The 20,943-nt window shown below is 43.3% G+C and overlaps 2 protein-coding genes across 9 annotated transcripts in view; both read left to right on the plus strand.

Annotated features, from left to right (window-relative positions):
• The window catches only part of LOC129821937 (CAP-Gly domain-containing linker protein 3-like), a 462,950-nt gene that overhangs the window by 97,970 nt on the left and 344,037 nt on the right, over positions 1 to 20,943 (plus strand). The gene's annotated exons all lie outside the window — the stretch shown is intronic.
• The window catches only part of LOC129821934 (roundabout homolog 2-like), a 115,732-nt gene that overhangs the window by 73,629 nt on the left and 21,160 nt on the right, over positions 1 to 20,943 (plus strand). For 5 of the 7 annotated variants that reach the window (XM_055879686.1, XM_055879688.1, XM_055879691.1 and 2 more), the window contains 3 exons: positions 12,389 to 12,502; positions 17,436 to 17,595; positions 20,166 to 20,429. In XM_055879686.1, coding sequence (XP_055735661.1) covers positions 12,389 to 12,502; positions 17,436 to 17,595; positions 20,166 to 20,429 — 538 coding nt within the window. The remainder of the gene's footprint in view (positions 1 to 12,388; positions 12,503 to 17,435; positions 17,596 to 20,165; positions 20,430 to 20,943) is intronic. The other 2 variants (XM_055879690.1, XM_055879693.1) reach the window with 1 other exon arrangement.

Raw genomic sequence — 20,943 nt, forward strand, 5'->3', positions numbered from 1 at the left:
TGAGATGTGTCCAGATATATAAAACAGATTTGGGTGATTGAGATATGTCCAGATAAATAGAAGAGAGGTGGGTGATTGAGATATGTCCAGATAGATAGAAGAGGTGTTGTTGATTGAGATGTATCCAGATAGATAGAAGAGAGGTGGGTGATTGAGATATATCCAGATGGATAGAAGATGTGTGGGTGATTGAGATATGTCCAGATAGATAGAAGAGAGATGGGTGATTGAGATGTTTCCAGATAGATAGAAGAGGTGTGGGTGATTGAGATGTTTCCAGATAGATAGAAGAGGTGTGGGTGATTGAGATATGTCCACATGGATAGAAGAGGAGTGGGTGATTGAGATGTGTCCAGATAGATAGAAGAGGTGTGGTTGATTGAGATGTGTTCAGATAGATAGAAGAGGTGTGGGTGATTGAAATGTGTCCAGATAGATAGAAGAGGTGTGGGTGATTGAGATGTGTCCAGAGAGACAGAAGAGAGGTGGGTGATTGAGATATGTCCAGATAGATAGAAGAGGTGTTGTTGATTGAGATGTGTCCAGATAGATAGAAGAGAGGTGGGTGATTGAGATATGTCCAGATGGATAGAAGAGGTGTGGGTGATTGAGATATGTCCAGATGGATAGAAGAGGTGTGGGTGATTGAGATATGTCCAGATAGATAGAAGAGAGGTGGGTGATTGAGATATGTCCAGATGGATAGAAGAGGTGTGGTTGATTGAGATATGTCCAGATAGATAGAAGAGGTGTGGGTGATTGAAATGTGTTGAGATAGAAAGAAGATGTGTGGGTGATTGAGATATGTCCAGATAGATAGAAGAGGTGTGGGTGATTGAGATGTTTCCAGATAGATAGAAGAGGTGTGGGTGATTGAGATATGTCCAGATGGATAGAAGAGGTGTGGGTGATTGAGATGTGCCCAGATAGATAGAAGAGGTGTGGGTGATTGAGATGTGTTCAGATAGATAGAAGAGGTGTGTGTGATTGAAATGTGTTGAGATAGAAAGAAGAGTTGTGGGTGATTGAGATGTGTCCAGATAGATAGAAGAGGTGTTGTTGATTGAGATGTGTCCAGATAGATAGAAGAGAGGTGGGTGATTGAGATATGTCCAGATGGATAGAAGAGGTGTGGGTGATTGAGATATGTCCAGATAGATAGAAGAGAGGTGGGTGACTGAGATGTGTCCAGATAGATAGAATAGAGGTGTGGGTGATTGAGATATGTCCAGATAGATAGAAGAGGTGTGGGTGATTGAAATGTGTTGAGATAGATAGAAGAGGTGTGGGTGATTGAGATATGTCCAGATAGATAGAAGAGGTGTGGGTGATTGAGATGTTTCCAGATAGATAGAAGAGGTGTGGGTGATTGAGATATGTCCAGATGGATAGAAGAGGTGTGGGTGATTGAGATGTGTCCAGATAGATAGAAGAGGTGTGGGTGATTGAGATGTTTCCAGATAGATAGAAGATGTGTGGGTGATTGGGATGTTTCCAGATAGATAGAAGAGGTGTGGGTGATTGAGATATGTCCAGATGGATAGAAGAGGTGTGGGTGATTGAGATGTGTCCAGATAGATAGAAGAGAGGTGGGTGATTGAGATGTGTTCAGATAGATAGAAGAGAGGTGGGTGATTGAGATGTGTCCAGATATATAAAACAGAGGTGGGTGATTGAGATATGTCCAGATAAATAGAAGAGAGGTGGGTGATTGAGATATGTCCAGATAGATAGAAGAGGTGTTGTTGATTGAGATGTGTCCAGATAGATAGAAGAGAGGTGGGTGATTGAGATATATCCAGATGGATAGAAGAGGTGTGGGTGATTGAGATATGTCCAGATAGATAGAAGAGAGGTGGGTGATTGAGATGTTTCCAGATAGATAGAAGAGGTGTGGGTGATTGAGATGTTTCCAGATAGATAGAAGAGGTGTGGGTGATTGAGATATGTCCAGATGGATAGAAGAGGTGTGGGTGATTGAGATGTCCAGATAGATAGAAGAGGTGTGGTTGATTGAGATGTGTCCAGATAGATAGAAGAGGTGTGGGTGATTGAAATGTGTCCAGAGAGACAGAAGAGGTGTGGGTGATTGAGATGTGTCCAGATAGATAGAAGAGGTGTTGTTGATTGAGATGTGTCCAGATAGATAGAAGAGAGGTGGGTGATTGAGATGTGTCCAGATAGATAGAAGAGAGGTGGGTGATTGAGATGTGTCCAGATAGATAGAAGAGGTGTTGTTGATTGAGATGTGTCCAGATAGATAGAAGAGAGGTGGGTGATTGAGATATGTCCAGATGGATAGAAGAGGTGTGGGTGATTGAGATATGTCCAGATAGATAGAAGAGAGGTGGGTGATTGAGATATGTCCAGATGGATAGAAGAGGTGTGGTTGATTGAGATATGTCCAGATAGATAGAAGAGGTGTGGGTGATTGAAATGTGTTGAGATAGAAAGAAGATGTGTGGGTGATTGAGATATGTCCAGATAGATAGAAGAGGTGTGGGTGATTGAGATGTTTCCAGATAGATAGAAGAGGTGTGGGTGATTGAGATATGTCCAGATGGATAGAAGAGGTGTGGGTGATTGAGATGTGCCCAGATAGATAGAAGAGGTGTGGGTGATTGAGATGTGTTCAGATAGATAGAAGAGGTGTGTGTGATTGAGATATGTCCAGATGGATGGAAGAGCTGTGGGTGATTGAGATGTGTCCAGATAGATAGAAGAGGTGTGGGTGATTGAAATGTGTCCAGATAGATAGAAGAGAGGTGGGTGATTGAAAAGTGTCCAGAGAGATAGAAGAGTTGTGGGTGATTGAGATGTGTCCAGATAGATAGAAGAGGTGTTGTTGATTGAGATGTGTCCAGATAGATAGAAGAGAGGTGGGTGATTGAGATATGTCCAGATGGATAGAAGAGGTGTGGGTGATTGAGATATGTCCAGATAGATAGAAGAGAGGTGGGTGATTGAGATGTGTCCAGATAGATAGAATAGAGGTGTGGGTGATTGAGATATGTCCAGATAGATAGAAGAGGTGTGGGTGATTGAAATGTGTTGAGATAGATAGAAGAGGTGTGGGTGATTGAGATATGTCCAGATAGATAGAAGAGGTGTGGGTGATTGAGATGTTTCCAGATAGATAGAAGAGGTGTGGGTGAGTGATTGAGATATGTCCAGATGGATAGAAGAGGTGTGGGTGATTGAGATGTGTCCAGATAGATAGAAGAGGTGTGGGTGATTGAGATGTTTCCAGATAGATAGAAGATGTGGGGGTGATTGAGATGTTTCCAGATAGATAGAAGAGGTGTGGGTGATTGAGATATGTCCAGATGGATAGAAGAGGTGTGGGTGATTGAGATGTGTCCAGATAGATAGAAGAGAGGTGGGTGATTGAGATGTGTTCAGATAGATAGAAGAGAGGTGGGTGATTGAGATGTGTCCAGATATATAAAACAGAGGTGGGTGATTGAGATATGTCCAGATAAATAGAAGAGAGGTGGGTGATTGAGATATGTCCAGATAGATAGAAGAGGTGTTGTTGATTGAGATGTGTCCAGATAGATAGAAGAGAGGTGGGTGATTGAGATATATCCAGATGGATAGAAGAGGTGTGGGTGATTGAGATATGTCCAGATAGATAGAAGAGAGGTGGGTGATTGAGATGTTTCCAGATAGATAGAAGAGGTGTGGGTGATTGAGATGTTTCCAGATAGATAGAAGAGGTGTGGGTGATTGAGATATGTCCAGATGGATAGAAGAGGTGTGGGTGATTGAGATGTGTCCAGATAGATAGAAGAGGTGTGGTTGATTGAGATGTGTTCAGATAGATAGAAGAGTTGTGGGTGATTGAAATGTGTCCAGAGAGACAGAAGAGAGGTGGGTGATTGAGATGTGTCCAGATAGATAGAAGAGAGGTGGGTGATTGAGATGTGTCCAGATAGATAGAAGAGAGGTGGATGATTGAGATGTGTCCAGATAGATAGAAGAGAGGTGGGTGATTGAGATGTGTCCAGATAGATAGAAGAGGTGTTGTTGATTGAGATGTGTCCAGATAGATAGAAGAGAGGTGGGTGATTGAGATATGTCCAGATGGATAGAAGAGGTGTGGTTGATTGAGATATGTCCAGATAGATAGAAGAGGTGTGGGTGATTGAAATGTGTTGAGATAGAAAGAAGACGTGTGGGTGATTGAGATATGTCCAGATAGATAGAAGAGGTGTGGGTGATTGAGATGTTTCCAGATAGATAGAAGAGAGGTGGGTGATTGAGATATGTCCAGATGGATAGAAGAGGTGTGGGTGATTGAGATATGTCCAGATAGATAGAAGAGAGGTGGGTGATTGAGATGTGTCCAGATAGATAGAATAGAGGTGTGGGTGATTGAGATATGTCCAGATAGATAGAAGAGGTGTGGGTGATTGAAATGTGTTGAGATAGATAGAAGAGGTGTGGGTGATTGAGATATGTCCAGATAGATAGAAGAGGTGTGGGTGATTGAGATGTTTCCAGATAGATAGAAGAGGTGTGGGTGATTGAGATATGTCCAGGTGGATAGAAGAGGTGTGGGTGATTGAGATGTGTCCAGATAGATAGAAGAGGTGTGGGTGATTGAGATGTTTCCAGATAGATAGAAGAGGTGTGGGTGATTGAGATGTTTCCAGATAGATAGAAGAGGTGTGGGTGATTGAGATGTTTCCAGATAGATAGAAGAGGTGTGGGTGATTGAGATATGTCCAGATGGATAGAAGAGGTGTGGGTGATTGAGATGTGTCCAGATAGATAGAAGAGGTGTGGTTGATTGAGATATGTCCAGATAGATAAAAGAGGTGTGGGTGATTGAAATGTGTCCAGAGAGACAGAAGAGAGGTGGGTGATTGAGATGTGTCCAGATAGATAGAAGAGAGGTGGGTGATTGAGATGTGTCCAGATAGATAGAAGAGGTGTTGTTGATTGAGATGTGTCCAGATAGATAGAAGAGAGGTGGGTGATTGAGATATGTCCAGATGGATAGAAGAGGTGTGGTTGATTGAGATATGTCCAGATAGATAGAAGAGGTGTGGGTGATTGAAATGTGTTGAGATAGAAAGAAGACGTGTGGGTGATTGAGATATGTCCAGATAGATAGAAGAGGTGTGGGTGATTGAGATGTTTCCAGATAGATAGAAGAGGTGTGGGTGATTGAGATATGTCCAGATGGATAGAAGAGGTGTGGGTGATTGAGATGTGTCCAGATAGATAGAAGAGGTGTGGGTGATTGAGATGTGTTCAGATAGATAGAAGAGGTGTGTGTGATTGAGATATGTCCAGATGGATAGAAGAGGTGTGGGTGATTGAGATGTGTCCAGATAGATAGAAGAGGTGTGGGTAAATGAAATGTGTCCAGATAGATAGAAGAGGTGTGGGTGATTGAAATGTGTCCAGAGAGATAGAAGAGTTGTGGGGGATTGAGATGTGTCCAGATAGATAGAAGAGAGGTGGGTGATTGAGATATGTCCAGATAGATAGAAGAGGGGTGGGTGATTGAGATATGTCCAGATGGATAGAAGAGAGGTGGGTGATTGAGATATGTCCAGATAGATAGAAGAGGGGTGGGTGATTGAGATATGTCCAGATGGATAGAAGAGAGGTGGGTGATTGAGATGTGTCCAGATAGATAGAAGAGGTGTGGGTGATTGAGATGTTTCCAGATAGATAGAAGATGTGTGGGTGATTGAGATGTTTCCAGATAGATAGAAGAGGTGTGGGTGATTGAGATATGTCCAGATGGATAGAAGAGGTGTGGGTGATTGAGATGTGTCCAGATAGATAGAAAAGAGGTGGGTGATTGAGATGTGTTCAGATAGATAGAAGAGAGGTGGGTGATTGAGATGTGTCCAGATATATAAAACAGAGGTGGGTGATTGAGATATGTCCAGATAAATAGAAGAGAGGTGGGTGATTGAGATATGTCCAGATAGATAGAAGAGGTGTTGTTGATTGAGATGTGTCCAGATAGATAGAAGAGAGGTGGGTGATTGAGATATATCCAGATGGATAGAAGAGGTGTGGGTGATTGAGATATGTCCAGATAGATAGAAGAGAGGTGGGTGATTGAGATGTTTCCAGATAGATAGAAGAGGTGTGGGTGATTGAGATGTTTCCAGATAGATAGAAGAGGTGTGGGTGATTGAGATATGTCCAGATGGATAGAAGAGGTGTGGGTGATTGAGATGTGTCCAGATAGATAGAAGAGGTGTGGTTGATTGAGATGTGTTCAGATAGATAGAAGAGGTGTGGGTGATTGAAATGTGTCCAGATAGATAGAAGAGTTGTGGGTGATTGAAATGTGTCCAGAGAGACAGAAGAGGTGTGGGTGATTGAGATGTGTCCAGATAGATAGAAGAGGTGTTGTTGATTGAGATGTGTCCAGATAGATAGAAGAGAGGTGGGTGATTGAGATGTGTCCAGATAGATAGAAGAGAGGTGGGTGATTGAGATGTGTCCAGATAGATAGAAGAGGTGTTGTTGATTGAGATGTGTCCAGATAGATAGAAGAGGTGTGGGTGATTGAAATGTGTTGAGATAGAAAGAAGACGTGTGGGTGATTGAGATATGTCCAGATAGATAGAAGAGGTGTGGGTGATTGAGATGTTTCCAGATAGATAGAAGAGGTGTGGGTGATTGAGATATGTCCAGATGGATAGAAGAGGTGTGGGTGATTGAGATGTGTCCAGATAGATAGAAGAGAGGTGGGTGATTGAGATATGTCCAGATAGATAGAAGAGGTGTTGTTGATTGAGATGTGTCCAGATAGATAGAAGAGAGGTGGGTGATTGAGATATGTCCAGATGGATAGAAGAGGTGTGGGTGATTGAGATATGTCCAGATAGATAGAAGAGAGGTGGGTGATTGAGATATGTCCAGATGGATAGAAGAGGTGTGGTTGATTGAGATATGTCCAGATAGATAGAAGAGGTGTGGGTGATTGAAATGTGTTGAGATAGAAAGAAGATGTGTGGGTGATTGAGATATGTCCAGATAGATAGAAGAGGTGTGGGTGATTGAGATATGTCCAGATGGATAGAAGAGGTGTGGGTGATTGAGATATGTCCAGATAGATAGAAGAGAGGTGGGTGATTGAGATATGTCCAGATGGATAGAAGAGGTGTGGTTGATTGAGATATGTCCAGATAGATAGAAGAGGTGTTGTTGATTGAGATGTGTCCAGATAGATAGAAGAGAGGTGGGTGATTGAGATATGTCCAGATGGATAGAAGAGGTGTGGGTGATTGAGATATGTCCAGATAGATAGAAGAGAGGTGGGTGATTGAGATATGTCCAGATGGATAGAAGAGGTGTGGTTGATTGAGATATGTCCAGATAGATAGAAGAGGTGTGGGTGATTGAAATGTGTTGAGATAGAAAGAAGATGTGTGGGTGATTGAGATATGTCCAGATAGATAGAAGAGGTGTGGGTGATTGAGATGTTTCCAGATAGATAGAAGAGGTGTGGGTGATTGAGATATGTCCAGATGGATAGAAGAGGTGTGGGTGATTGAGATGTGCCCAGATAGATAGAAGAGGTGTGGGTGATTGAGATGTGTTCAGATAGATAGAAGAGGTGTGTGTGATTGAGATATGTCCAGATGGATGGAAGAGCTGTGGGTGATTGAGATGTGTCCAGATAGATAGAAGAGGTGTGGGTGATTGAAATGTGTCCACATAGATAGAAGAGGTGTGGGTGATTGAAATGTGTCCAGAGAGATAGAAGAGTTGTGGATGATTGAGATGTGTCCAGATAGATAGAAGAGGTGTTGTTGATTGAGATGTGTCCAGATAGATAGAAGAGAGGTGGGTGATTGAGATATGTCCAGATGTATAGAAGAGGTGTGGGTGATTGAGATATGTCCAGATAGATAGAAGAGAGGTGGGTGATTGAGATGTGTCCAGATAGATAGAATAGAGGTGTGGGTGATTGAGATATGTCCAGATAGATAGAAGAGGTGTGGGTGATTGAAATGTGTTGAGATAGATAGAAGAGGTGTGGGTGATTGAGATATGTCCAGATAGATAGAAGAGGTGTGGGTGATTGAGATGTTTCCAGATAGATAGAAGAGGTGTGGGTGATTGAGATATGTCCAGATGGATAGAAGAGGTGTGGGTGATTGAGATGTGTCCAGATAGATAGAAGAGGTGTGGGTGATTGAGATGTTTCCAGATAGATAGAAGAGGTGTGGGTGATTGAGATGTTTCCAGATAGATAGAAGAGGTGTGGGTGATTGAGATATGTCCAGATGGATAGAAGAGGTGTGGGTGATTGAGATGTGTCCAGATAGATAGAAGAGGTGTGGGTGATTGAGATGTTTCCAGATAGATAGAAGAGGTGTGGGTGATTGAGATGTTTCCAGATAGATAGAAGAGGTGTGGTTGATTGAGATGTGTTCAGATAGATAGAAGAGGTGTGGGTGATTGAAATGTGTCCAGAGAGACAGAAGAGAGGTGGGTGATTGAGATGTGTCCAGATAGATAGAAGAGAGGTGGGTGATTGAGATGTGTCCAGATAGATAGAAGAGGTGTTGTTGATTGAGATGTGTCCAGATAGATAGAAGAGAGGTGGGTGATTGAGATGTGTCCAGATGGATAGAAGAGGTGTGGTTGATTGAGATATGTCCAGATAGATAGAAGAGGTGTGGGTGATTGAAATGTGTTGAGATAGAAAGAAGACGTGTGGGTGATTGAGATATGTCCAGATAGATAGAAGAGGTGTCGGTGATTGAGATGTTTCCAGATAGATAGAAGAGGTGTGGGTGATTGAGATATGTCCAGATGGATAGAAGAGGTGTGGGTGATTGAGATGTGTCCAGATAGATAGAAGAGGTGTGGGTGATTGAGATGTGTTCAGATAGATAGAAGAGGTGTGTGTGATTGAGATATGTCCAGATGGATAGAAGAGGTGTGGGTGATTGAGATGTGTCCAGATAGATAGAAGAGGTGTGGGTGATTGAAATGTGTCCAGATAGATAGAAGAGGTGTGGGTGATTGAAATGTGTCCAGAGAGATAGAAGAGTTGTGGGTGATTGAGATGTGTCCAGATAGATAGAAGAGTTGTGGGTGATTGAGATGTGTCCAGATAGATAGAAGAGGGGTGGGTGATTGAGATGTGTTTAGATAGATAGATGAGGTGTGGGTGATTGAGATGTGTTTAGATAGATAGATGAGGTGAGGGTGATTGAGATGTGTCCAGATAGATAGAAGAGGTGGCGGTGATTGAGATGTGTTTAGATAGATAGAAGATGTGTGTGTGATTGAGATGTGTTTAGATAGATAGATGAGTTGTGGGTGATTGAGATGTGTTTAGATAGATAGATGAGGTGTGGGTGATTGAGATGTGTTTAGATAGATAGATGAGGTGTGGGTGATTGAGATGTGTTTAGATAGATAGATGAGGTGTGGGTGATTGAGATGTGTCCAGATAGATAGATGAGGTGTGGGTGATTGAGATATGTCCAGATAGATAGAAGATGTGTGTGTGATTGAGATGTGTTTAGATAGATAGATGAGGTGTGGGTGATTGAGATATGTCCAGATAGATAGAAGAGGTGTGGGTGATTGAGATGTGTTTAGATAGATAGATGAGGTGTGGGTGATTGAGATGTGTCCAGATAGATAGAAGATGTGTGTGTGATTGAGATGTGTTTAGATAGATAGAAGAGGTGTGGGTGATTGAGATATGTCCAGATAGATAGATGAGGTGTGGGTGATTGAGATGTGTTTAGATAGATAGATGAGGTGTGGGTGATTGAGATGTGTCCAGATAGATAGATGAGGTGTGGGTGATTGAGATATGTCCAGATAGATAGAAGAGGTGTGGGTGATTGAAATGTGTTTAGATAGATAGATGAGGTGTGGGTGATTGAGATGTGTTTAGATAGATAGAAGAGGTGTGGGTGATTGAGATGTGTTTAGATAGATAGATGAGGTGTGGGTGATTGAGATATGTCCAGATAGATAGAAGAGGTGTGGGTGATTGAGATGTGTTTAGATAGATAGATGAGGTGTGGGTGATTGAGATGTGTCCAGATAGATAGATGAGGTGTGGGTGATTGAGATGTGTTTAGATAGATAGATGAGGTGTGGGTGATTGAGATATGTCCAGATAGATAGATGAGGTGTGGGTGATTGAGATATGTCCAGATAGATAGATGAGGTGTGGGTGATTGAGATGTGTTTAGATAGATAGATGAGGTGTCGGTGATTGAGATATGTCCAGATAGATAGATGAGGTGTGGGTGATTGAGATGTGTTTAGATAGATAGATGAGGTGTGGGTGATTGAGATGTGTCCAGATAGATAGATGAGGTGTGGGTGATTGAGATATGTCCAGATAGATAGATGAGGTGTGGGTGATTGAGATATGTCCAGATAGATAGATGAGGTGTGGGTGATTGAGATGTGTTTAGATAGATAGATGAGGTGTGGGTGATTGAGATGTGTCCAGATAGATAGATGAGGTGTGGGTGATTGAGATATGTCCAGATAGATAGATGAGGTGTGGGTGATTGAGATATGTCCAGATAGATAGATGAGGTGTGGGTGATTGAGATATGTCCAGATAGATAGATGAGGTGTGGGTGATTGAGATGTGTCTAGATAGATAGATGAGGTGTGGGTGATTGAGATGTGTCCAGATAGATAGATGAGGTGTGTGTGATTGAGATGTGTCCAGATAGATAGATGAGGTGTGTGTGATTGAGATGTGTCCAGATAGATAGATGAGGTGTGTGTGATTGAGATGTGTTTAGATAGATAGATGAGGTGTGTGTGATTGAGATGTGTTTAGATAGATAGATGAGGTGTGTGTGATTGAGATGTGTTTAGATAGATAGATGAGGGGTGGGTGATTGAGATGTGTTTAGATAGATAGATGAGGTGTGTGTGATTGAGATGTGTTTAGATAGATAGATGAGGGGTGGGTGATTGAGATGTGTTTAGATAGATAGATGAGGTGTGGGTGATTGAGATGTGTCCAGATAGATAGATGAGGTGTGGTTGATTGAGATATGTCCAGATAGATAGATGAGGTGTGGGTGATTGAGATATGTCCAGATAGATAGATGAGGTGTGGGTGATTGAGATGTGTTTAGATAGATAGATGAGGTGTGGGTGATTGAGATATGTCCAGATAGATAGATGAGGTGTGGGTGATTGAGATGTGTTTAGATAGATAGATGAGGTGTGGGTGATTGAGATATGTCCAGATAGATAGATGAGGTGTGGGTGATTGAGATGTGTTTAGATAGATAGATGAGGTGTGGGTGATTGAGATATGTCCAGATAGATAGATGAGGTGTGGGTGATTGAGATATGTCCAGATAGATAGATGAGGTGTGGGTGATTGAGATGTGTTTAGATAGATAGATGAGGTGTGGGTGATTGAGATATGTCCAGATAGATAGATGAGGTGTGGGTGATTGAGATGTGTTTAGATAGATAGATGAGGTGTGGGTGATTGAGATATGTCCAGATAGATAGATGAGGTGTGGGTGATTGAGATGTGTTTAGATAGATAGATGAGGTGTGGGTGATTGAGATATGTCCAGATAGATAGATGAGGTGTGGGTGATTGAGATGTGTTTAGATAGATAGATGAGGTGTGGGTGATTGAGATATGTCCAGATAGATAGATGAGGTGTGGGTGATTGAGATATGTCCAGATAGATAGATGAGGTGTGGGTGATTGAGATGTGTTTAGATAGATAGATGAGGTGTGGGTGATTGAGATGTGTCCAGATAGATAGATGAGGTGTGTGTGATTGAGATGTGTCCAGATAGATAGATGAGGTGTGTGTGATTGAGATGTGTTTAGATAGATAGATGAGGTGTGTGTGATTGAGATGTGTTTAGATAGATAGATGAGGTGTGTGTGATTGAGATGTGTTTAGATAGATAGATGAGGGGTGGGTGATTGAGATGTGTTTAGATAGATAGATGAGGTGTGGGTGATTGAGATGTGTCCAGATAGATAGATGAGGTGTGGGTGATTGAGATGTGTCCAGATAGATAGATGAGGTGTGTGTGATTGAGATGTGTTTAGATAGATAGATGAGGTGTGTGTGATTGAGATGTGTTTAGATAGATAGATGAGGTGTGTGTGATTGAGATGTGTTTAGATAGATAGATGAGGGGTGGGTGATTGAGATGTGTTTAGATAGATAGATGAGGTGTGGGTGATTGAGATGTGTCCAGATAGATAGATGAGGTGTGGGTGATTGAGATGTGTCCAGATAGATAGATGAGGTGTGGGTGATTGAGATATGTCCACTGCTTGCCTGATGCTCTAACTGCATGTTCTGCATGTCCTTCAGCCAATCACCTGATGCCACTGTATATTTTTGCCCTTTAACCCCACTAGCACTCCTTTTCATTCCTGACTACCGATTGGCCGAGGGATTGTCTAATAGAATGCCACACAACCAATCACAAGATTTCAGCACCACCAGCTCAGATCGAAGCGGCAGCCTATCAGGTTGGTTTCTGATGTGGCAGGCAGGGATGTGACTGTTCTTCCTTCTCCCCTTAACATTCTGGGATACCTCATGGACTGCCATTTAATCGACTGTATCATTGATTGACTTGTTAATTGCTTTATTGATCTCTTTTGCATGTGCAAAACCCAACGACTAAGGGAGGTCTTTATTATCCCACTCCTCCCCCTCACCACTGTTACTTTGCTCCTGCTGCTAATACTCACAACTCATTTCAAGTAAACGATCGTTGACATGTGCGATCTAGAGGTTTTAGTGTTATGTGCAGCAATGATGCCATATATACATGCAAAGGGGATTTTGGATATTAGAATAGGGCTCCAGGCGTCCTAGCTGGGCTTACTCCATCACGGCTGGGCCTTGTAACAGGCTCGGTCTCTCACCAGGAGCTAGAGAGCAGATGAGAATTGGGGCAAGGGGACTCCTTCAGACAGTTGGAGTGGTGCATTGTGAGACTACACACACACACATACACACACACACACACACACACACACACACACACACACACACACACACACACACACACACACACACACACACACACACACACACACACACACACACACACACACACACACACACACACACACACACACACACACACACCATCTGAGACGCTTGGCTGACTAAAGTGCCGAGATTGCCTCCCATTTTCCCTCTTCTTCTATTGGTTACTGACGACAGTAAAACCCATGTAGTGATAATTTTATAGGCCACTCTCTACCTCCCCTCCTATCCTCTCCTCTTACCTCCTCTCTGGTCTCTTATCCAATGCACTGGGCTGGCAGACATTAGGCTGGAAAGGAGAGGCAGTCTGGAGTGGTCATATCTTCAGCCAGGTCAACAGTCAGTCACTCTGCTGGATGTAGATAGGGAGAGATGGCACAGGAGAGGAATGGCACCAGTTTCATATATATATATATATATATATATATAGAGAGAGAGAGAGAGAGAGAGAGAGAGAGAGAGAGAGAGAGAGAGAGAGAGAGAGAGAGAGAGAGAGAGAGAGAGAGAGAGAGAGAGAGAGAGAGAGAGAGAGAGAGAGAGAGAGAGAGAGAGAGAGAGAGAGAGAGAGAGAGAGAGAGAGAGAGAGAGAGAGAGAGAGAGAGAGAGAGAGAGAGAGAGAGAGAGAGAGAGAGAGAGAGAGAGACATTGCATAAACACAGAGAGACCAGGGGACAAGAAGCTGTTGATTATGTTAAGCTAATGTGTATTTCATTTGGTAGCCTCAGGATATTTTTCATTGAAATGTCTGAGATTTAAAGCATATATGTCCTACTAATTGGATTCACCTGTATAGAAATTCAATTGGGACTGTGTCCTTGCACTTCCCCCTCCGTGGTTGGCCTTAAGAAATTATATAACTACAGAGATGTATTGTGTACTGTGAGGCATGCTGTACACAAGTGCCCTGGTTTAAGTGAAACAGCATCTTATTAAATATGCATTCATCTCGTTTAGTTGACTTATCTCTATCTGTCTGTGGCTTATCTCTCTAAATGCCAAAATGTTTCTCTACGAGTACTAAACCCTACAGAAATGCTACAGAGTACTAAACCCTACAGAAATACTACGAGTACTAAACCCTACAGAAATGCACAACAGAGTTCTGACAGAATAACCTTATAGTTATACATGTTACGTTTTAGCCGTTTAGCGACGCTTTTATCCAGAGTGACTTTCAGTAGTGAGTGCGTACATTTTCATACTGGTCCACCATGGGAATCAAACCCACAACCCTGGTGTTGCAAGCACCATGATCTACCAACTGAGTTACAACAGACTATAGGACTACAATGGCAAGAGTTTGGGTGACAATGAAGGAAACTTTACTACACTTGATGTTTTGAAGTCAACTAATGAATCACAAGACGTTTGAAGAGGAAAGAAGTTAAAAGAGGTAGGTAGCACAGTGCTTCGCTTCAACAAGCTCGGGAGGAAATAATGAACGTTAGGTCTGAGATAGGAACCAGATGAAGAGGAACAGAAATGGAGCAGCTTTCATGGTTGCGTGGGTCTCCACTGGGGACGTGGGGGTGTTGATCATTAAAATCTACAGTACTGGAGGAGGAGCGGAGAGAGGAGGAGAGGAGAAGAGATAGCTGGCTAGTGAGCTCCATGATCCCTGTATTATCTCATTCCAGAGCCCAGGAGAAGGGTTATGTTCTCACTGTTCTTGGAGTGGTGTCATCCATACCTACTCCCCCCCTCTCCTCCAATTATATACTACCCCACTCCTAATGAGCTACATGGCTCAGGGCTGTAGGGGCGTCAGTGCTGATGATCTAGTCTGCTGCATCACCCACCCACATACCAAATATATTGGGATGATTTCACAAATAGGCACACTTGCTAGTTATCTGTCCAGCATGGTAACCCCCATGTGTCTTACGTCAGATAGCGCGACTTTCCTCTCTACAATTATTATAAGCCCATAATACAGTGTTACTCAGGTATTCTAAGAAACACCCATCCACCTCCTTCCCTGAAAACCCAGTCCTTCCTTCTGGACTCCATTCTGAGTTTCTGCCTGTGTCTCTCACTCAGCGCTGAGGCACCCAATAAAAACAGAGGCAGCTCAAGTCTGCTCGGCTCTGCTTGGCCCCAAAGTTATATGCTGGGAGGAAGTGCCCAAACCAGGCGGTATAAATACCCAGCTCCACATCTAAATATGGTGGTAGTTCCTTTTGAAGACAGGCCCAGTGTTTGTCAGCGATAGATGGGTCTGATGTCTACTTCCTGTGTAGCTCCTAGCCAATGCTTTCTTTGTATTTTTCATATGTTGGTGCTTCTGATTGTAACATCAGTGTCAGCCGTCATTCCCTCCATGGCAGAGGCTCATTTACAGTATTGATGCCTGCTCCGGTGAGGAGGGACTCGGGGTGATTGAGCAATCATGCCAGCTTGCCATTTATTGGGAAAAGTCGAGCGTCGCCCAGAGGAACGATTAGGAAACCCAATTACTTTCAGTGTACTTCCTGCCCTGGGCTTACTGTTGTTAGTTTATTACTCCCAGTCTTTATCAGACTATCCTCCTCCCAGTCCTAATATCTCTCATGTTCTGCTGCAACATTGTTGCAATCCAATCATCTTTGACGGGAACATTTCTGCCCGGGAACAGCTAAAATCTTATAGGGAAAATGGTGAAATAACTAAATTCTCCATCTACTGCTAAAGCAATATGCTGTATTTTCTCTGTCTCTGACCTCATCCGTACTGGATCATAGAGATGCATTTCCCCAAATATCCCTGAGTGTTGATGGACAGTCTTTTTTGATGACATTGAGCTAATTTGTAGCCATGTCCTTGTCTGGACAGTCTATTAGATTACATGGTGTTGCATGGCACAAGATGTAGGGTTCCCTGAAATGTTGCCTTTTTGTGGCTCTGAGCAACGTGATTATAGGCCTTTGGCAGTGAGGGTTAACCAACAGATGACAGATACAAATGTACACAAGAGGCCTCCAAGGATGGTTTTCACTAGCCTGTATATGTGGCTGGCGATGTCAACTGGGGAGTATTTTCTGGATTGAGATGTGAGGTGTCCGTTGGCAAACTGATAGTGGAGTCTGCCACAAATGTGGATTCCTAGAAAGGACTCCAAACTCAGTTTATCTCCCAGTTCTCTCAGTCCTCAGACACACATGCAATGCTCATATCACAAATACACAAACTCACACATGCAATGGTGAGTAGATATGTTATCTTCATTTCAAGGACAGTTTGGAATTGAACAGACAAAAAGACTCATGCTCATATGTCGTCTATATAGGGGACTCATGCTCATATGTCCTCTATATTGGGGACTTGTGCTCATATGTCCTCTGTTTAGGGGACTCATGCTCATATGTCCTCTATATTGGGGACGTGTGATCATATGTCCTCTAAATAGGGGACTTATGCTCATATATCCTCTACATTGGGGACTCATGCTCATATGTCCTCTATATTGGGGACTCATGCTCATATGTCCTCTATTTAGGGGACTCATGCTCGTATGTCCTCTATATAGGGAAAACACAGAGCCTGCAGCCTTTTCCTGTCTAGGACAAGTGATCTGAGGCCTGCGGACCACACTGAGGACAACTGAGAAAGATAACAGTGGGCTTTAGATGTCAAAGATCACCTGAGATAAAGAGAGCCCCCCCACCCCACCCTCACTGTCACCAAATAATTTAAACCCCAATCTAGACGTAGGCCTGGCTGGCAGATTTATAAAGATGGATGGGGCAGAGCAGAGGAGAATCCAGTCTCAGAGGGGTGTGAGGGGAAATGGATGGGGAAGGGGAGCTCTCTCTTTCTCTCTCTCTCTTGCGTAATCAAATCAATGACAGTGTAATAGACTCTCAGTGAATTCTATTATGGCCACACAGACGCCACGGACCCATTCATTATGATGATGTTCTGAAGTGAGAGATTTCATTGTGGACCCACACCTCTAGTGAGATATTTCATTGTGGACCCACACCTCTAGTGAAACGGGGCCACTAAGGGATGGCTGGAGGACCGGGGTCTACCCTCTGCTTCTTTACTGCTGCTCTCTCCCTGTTTCTATGGAGAATTGAGGCCTTTCAGCAAATCAATCAATGGAAGCACACTTTTCATTACTTGTCCTTGAGGTTCTTCTGTATGAGGCTGCTGACAGGCATGGCTCATTGAATCCGTTTGTTTGAGAATGTGGGTGACTTTTAGAAGGAGATGACCTGTTTGAAATGACCTGTTTCGAAATGAAGGAATGTTCAGCTTTATATGTTCAATCGATTTCTGTTGGCAATATCTGTTTGTTAGACTGACAGTGAATACTTCACATAGCCACCCATGTTATATGGTTTTATAGATTTTTCTAGTAATTGAATTCTTCATGTTGTCTGAGTCAATCGTTCTAACTCGCTCCATCTCTGCTGTTCATAGGTGGTAAGGGGGGTAAGAAGAAGAAGGCCAAGGTTGGTGCCAAACCCACCAAGGCTAACGGCTCCAGCTGGGCCAACGTGCCCCTGCCCCCTCCACCTGTACACCCTCTCCCTGGCACCGAGATGGACCACTACCCCAACGAGCACTATGAAGGAGGAGGGTACGAGCCACACCCACCATAACATACACTCCATACATCCATGGAGATGCAAAACAGTCCCCACTCTGCCCATACAGTCCAACTAGATTCTACCACAGTGATTAGAACAATTATATGTATCTATCATTGTCTGATCCTTCATTCAGGCTTTGCCGAAAGTGAGACAGTTACTCCTAATAGGGGATAGGGGACAACATTAGCTTTTACATGTATATACAGTACTCTGTTGAGTTCAAGTAGAATCCCACCAACTGCTGTGTGTTATTATAGGACATTGTCGTGCTCCTGGCTAGCTGTTCCTCTCTGGCTAATTACACCAGAGAAGTAGAGGGATCTGTATGTTACTGTGTCCCCAGGCAGGCAGGATGGACAGAGATGGTTTCACATCAATCTATCTGCTCATCCCATATTTTTATCTGAGGGAGAAACTTCATGAGTGCATTGTTTAACCATTGCAGTCTCCTGCGGCAAGCGGAATTGACAAATCAATCTATTCTGCTGATTCTCTTTCTGAGGGAAAGAATGTCAGGACTACGTTGTTTCAAGCTGGGAGAGAGGGAAAGACCCAAAACAGAGATAAAAATAGAGAGATTCCACAGTGAGCTCTCTCCACTAACTGAGTATGAGGGAAACGTTTCACTCAAACTATTTTCTCTTTTCCACGTTGCCTAGCCTCTCTCTGCTCTTTTCCCATCAAATTACCCTCAAGCAACTGTTATTGTTAGTAGACTGTCAGGCGTCCGGTTCCTTCATGTAAAGTCTGCCTTTAGTCAGGGGAGGTGTAAGCTAAAAATGTTAGCTGTATCCCAAAATAGATTCACTCACACATAGTATCTCATTTAACTGTGTGTCTGCCTAGTTGAGGTGTGCTGTCCTCTAACCTTCATCTTCAGTCTGGGACACTCATCTGGTTTAATAGGCTATCTGGCAAATGAGGAGTCCTCTGCACTGTAAATCTGAGCCTCCTAATGACCACAGATTTAAACAGTTATGTCCTATGGAGTGTGCACTGACAAATTCCTTTAATTAACATTTTCTTTACGACTAGTGTTATTTCAGCATGTATAAGCGCCGTTATGGGAAATTAAAACCTCACTCCCTCCACTGCTCCATTACTCGTATGTACAAAGTCCTTTGACAAGGTCACACTAGTCTGAAGTCCTTTCGAATGTTTGACAAGGTCACACTAGTCTGAAGTCCTTTAGAATGTTTGACAAGGTCACACTAGTCTGAAGTCCTTTAGAACGTTTGACAAGGTCACACTAGTCTGAAGTCCTTTAGAATGTTTGACAAGGTCACACTAGTCTGAAGTCCTTTAGAACGTTTGACAAGGTCACACTAGTCTGAAGTCCTTTAGAACGTTTGACAAGGTCACACTAGTCTGAAGTCCTTTAGAACGTTTGACAAGGTCACACTAGTCTGAAGTCCTTTAGAACGTTTGACAAGGTCACACTAGTCTGAAGTCCTTTAGAACGTTTGACAAGGTCACACTAGTCTGAAGTCCTTTAGAACGTTTGACAAGGTCACACTAGTCTGAAGTCCTTTAGAACGTTTGACAAGGTCACACTAGTCTGAAGTCCTTTAGAACGTTTGACAAGGTCACACTAGTCTGAAGTCCTTTAGAATGTTTGACAAGGTCACACTAGTCTGAAGTCCTTTAGAACGTTTGACAAGGTCACACTAGTCTGAAGTCCTTTAGAACGTTTGACAAGGTCACACTAGTCTGAAGTCCTTTAGAACGTTTGACAAGGTCACACTAGTCTGAAGTTCTTTAGAATGTTTGACAGGTTCACACTAGTCTGAAGTCCTTTAGAACGTTTGACAAGGTCACACTAGTCTGAACTCCTTTAGAACGTTTAACAAGGTCACACTAGTCTGAAGTCTTTTAGAACGTTTGACAAGGTCACACTAGTCTGAAGTCCTTTAGAACGTTTGACAAGGTCACGCTAGTCTGAAGTCCTTTAGAACGTTTGACAAGGTCACACTAGTCTGAAGTCCTTTAGAACGTTTGACAAGGTCACACTAGTCTGAAGTCCTTTAGAACGTTTGACAAGGTCACACTAGTCTGAAGTCCTTTAGAATGTTTGACAAGGTCACACTAGTCTGAAGTCCTTTAGAATGTTTGACAAGGTCACACTAGTCTGAAGTCCTTTAGAATGTTTGACAAGGTCACACTAGTCTGAAGTCCTTTAGACCATTTGACAAGGTCACACTAGTCTGAAGTCCTTTAGAACGTTTGACAAGGTCACACTAGTCTGAAGTCCTTTAGAACGTTTGACAAGGTCACACTAGTCTGAAGTCCTTTAGAAAGTTTGACAAGGTCACACGAGTCTGAAGTCCTTTAGAAAGTTTGACAAGGTCACACTAGTCTGGCACGTCACCAAAAGAAAGACAGTCTAGTCTCTTCAGACTAGTGTTCTCTTACCCCTCCTCCTCTCTCTCTCTCTCTCTCTCTCTCTCTCTCTCTCTCTCTCTCTCTCTCTCTCTCTCTCTCTCTCTCTCTCTCTCTCTCTCTCTCTCTCTCTCTCTCTCTCTATCTCTCTCTCTCTCTTTCTGTGTGGCCACCCCAGGTATGAGAGTGATGGCTGGGGTCCTCCCATGCCCGTGCAGACCTACCTCCACCAGGGAATGGAGGATGAGCTAGAGGAGGAGGAAGAGAGGGTCCCCACCCCACCCATGCGTGGAGTGGCCTCGTCTCCAGCAGCGGTGTCCTTCGGTCAGCAGTCCACGGCCACCCTCACGCCCTCTCCCCGGGAGGAGTTGCAGCCCATGCTCCAGGCCCACCTAGACGAGATCACCCGTGCCTACCAACTGGACATGGCCAAACAGACATGGTACGTACTCCCACTGGAGGGGAATACTACAGCAACAGTACAAGGTTCAAATGGGGTGATATGAGAACGGCTACTATGGATATTGTGCTGGATGTGTTTTTCTTTCATTATCTATTTATTTCTCCCTTCAATGTTTTATTTAGGTGTTATTTGAGCTAAAGAGTGACAGCATTGCGCAGAACAGAAACGCTCATGAATCATGTCATTTGAATGGGCCAGTGTTGCCACTTACATGACTATCCCTTCTGACTTGTTAAGGCTGCATCCCACGCCCATGCTGCTACACATAACGTTGTTGTGGTGCTCATGCACGCCAGATGAAGGCCGTGTTTCATCCTGTCAGAAGAGAACAAAGGATGAAGAGAGGGAGAGAACGAAGGATGAAGGGAGGGAAAGAGGGAGAGACTGGCATCCATTCATTACAGTAGAGGGAATAGGGAAGACTTGTCAGGAAGGAGCTGTGGTGTTAGCCGGTAATGACTGCATTGGGTTTGAGAGCATCTTTTGACAACAG

This window comes from Salvelinus fontinalis, chromosome 24 (genome assembly GCF_029448725.1).
Source record: "Salvelinus fontinalis isolate EN_2023a chromosome 24, ASM2944872v1, whole genome shotgun sequence".
Classification (NCBI taxonomy): Eukaryota; Metazoa; Chordata; class Actinopteri; order Salmoniformes; family Salmonidae; genus Salvelinus; species Salvelinus fontinalis.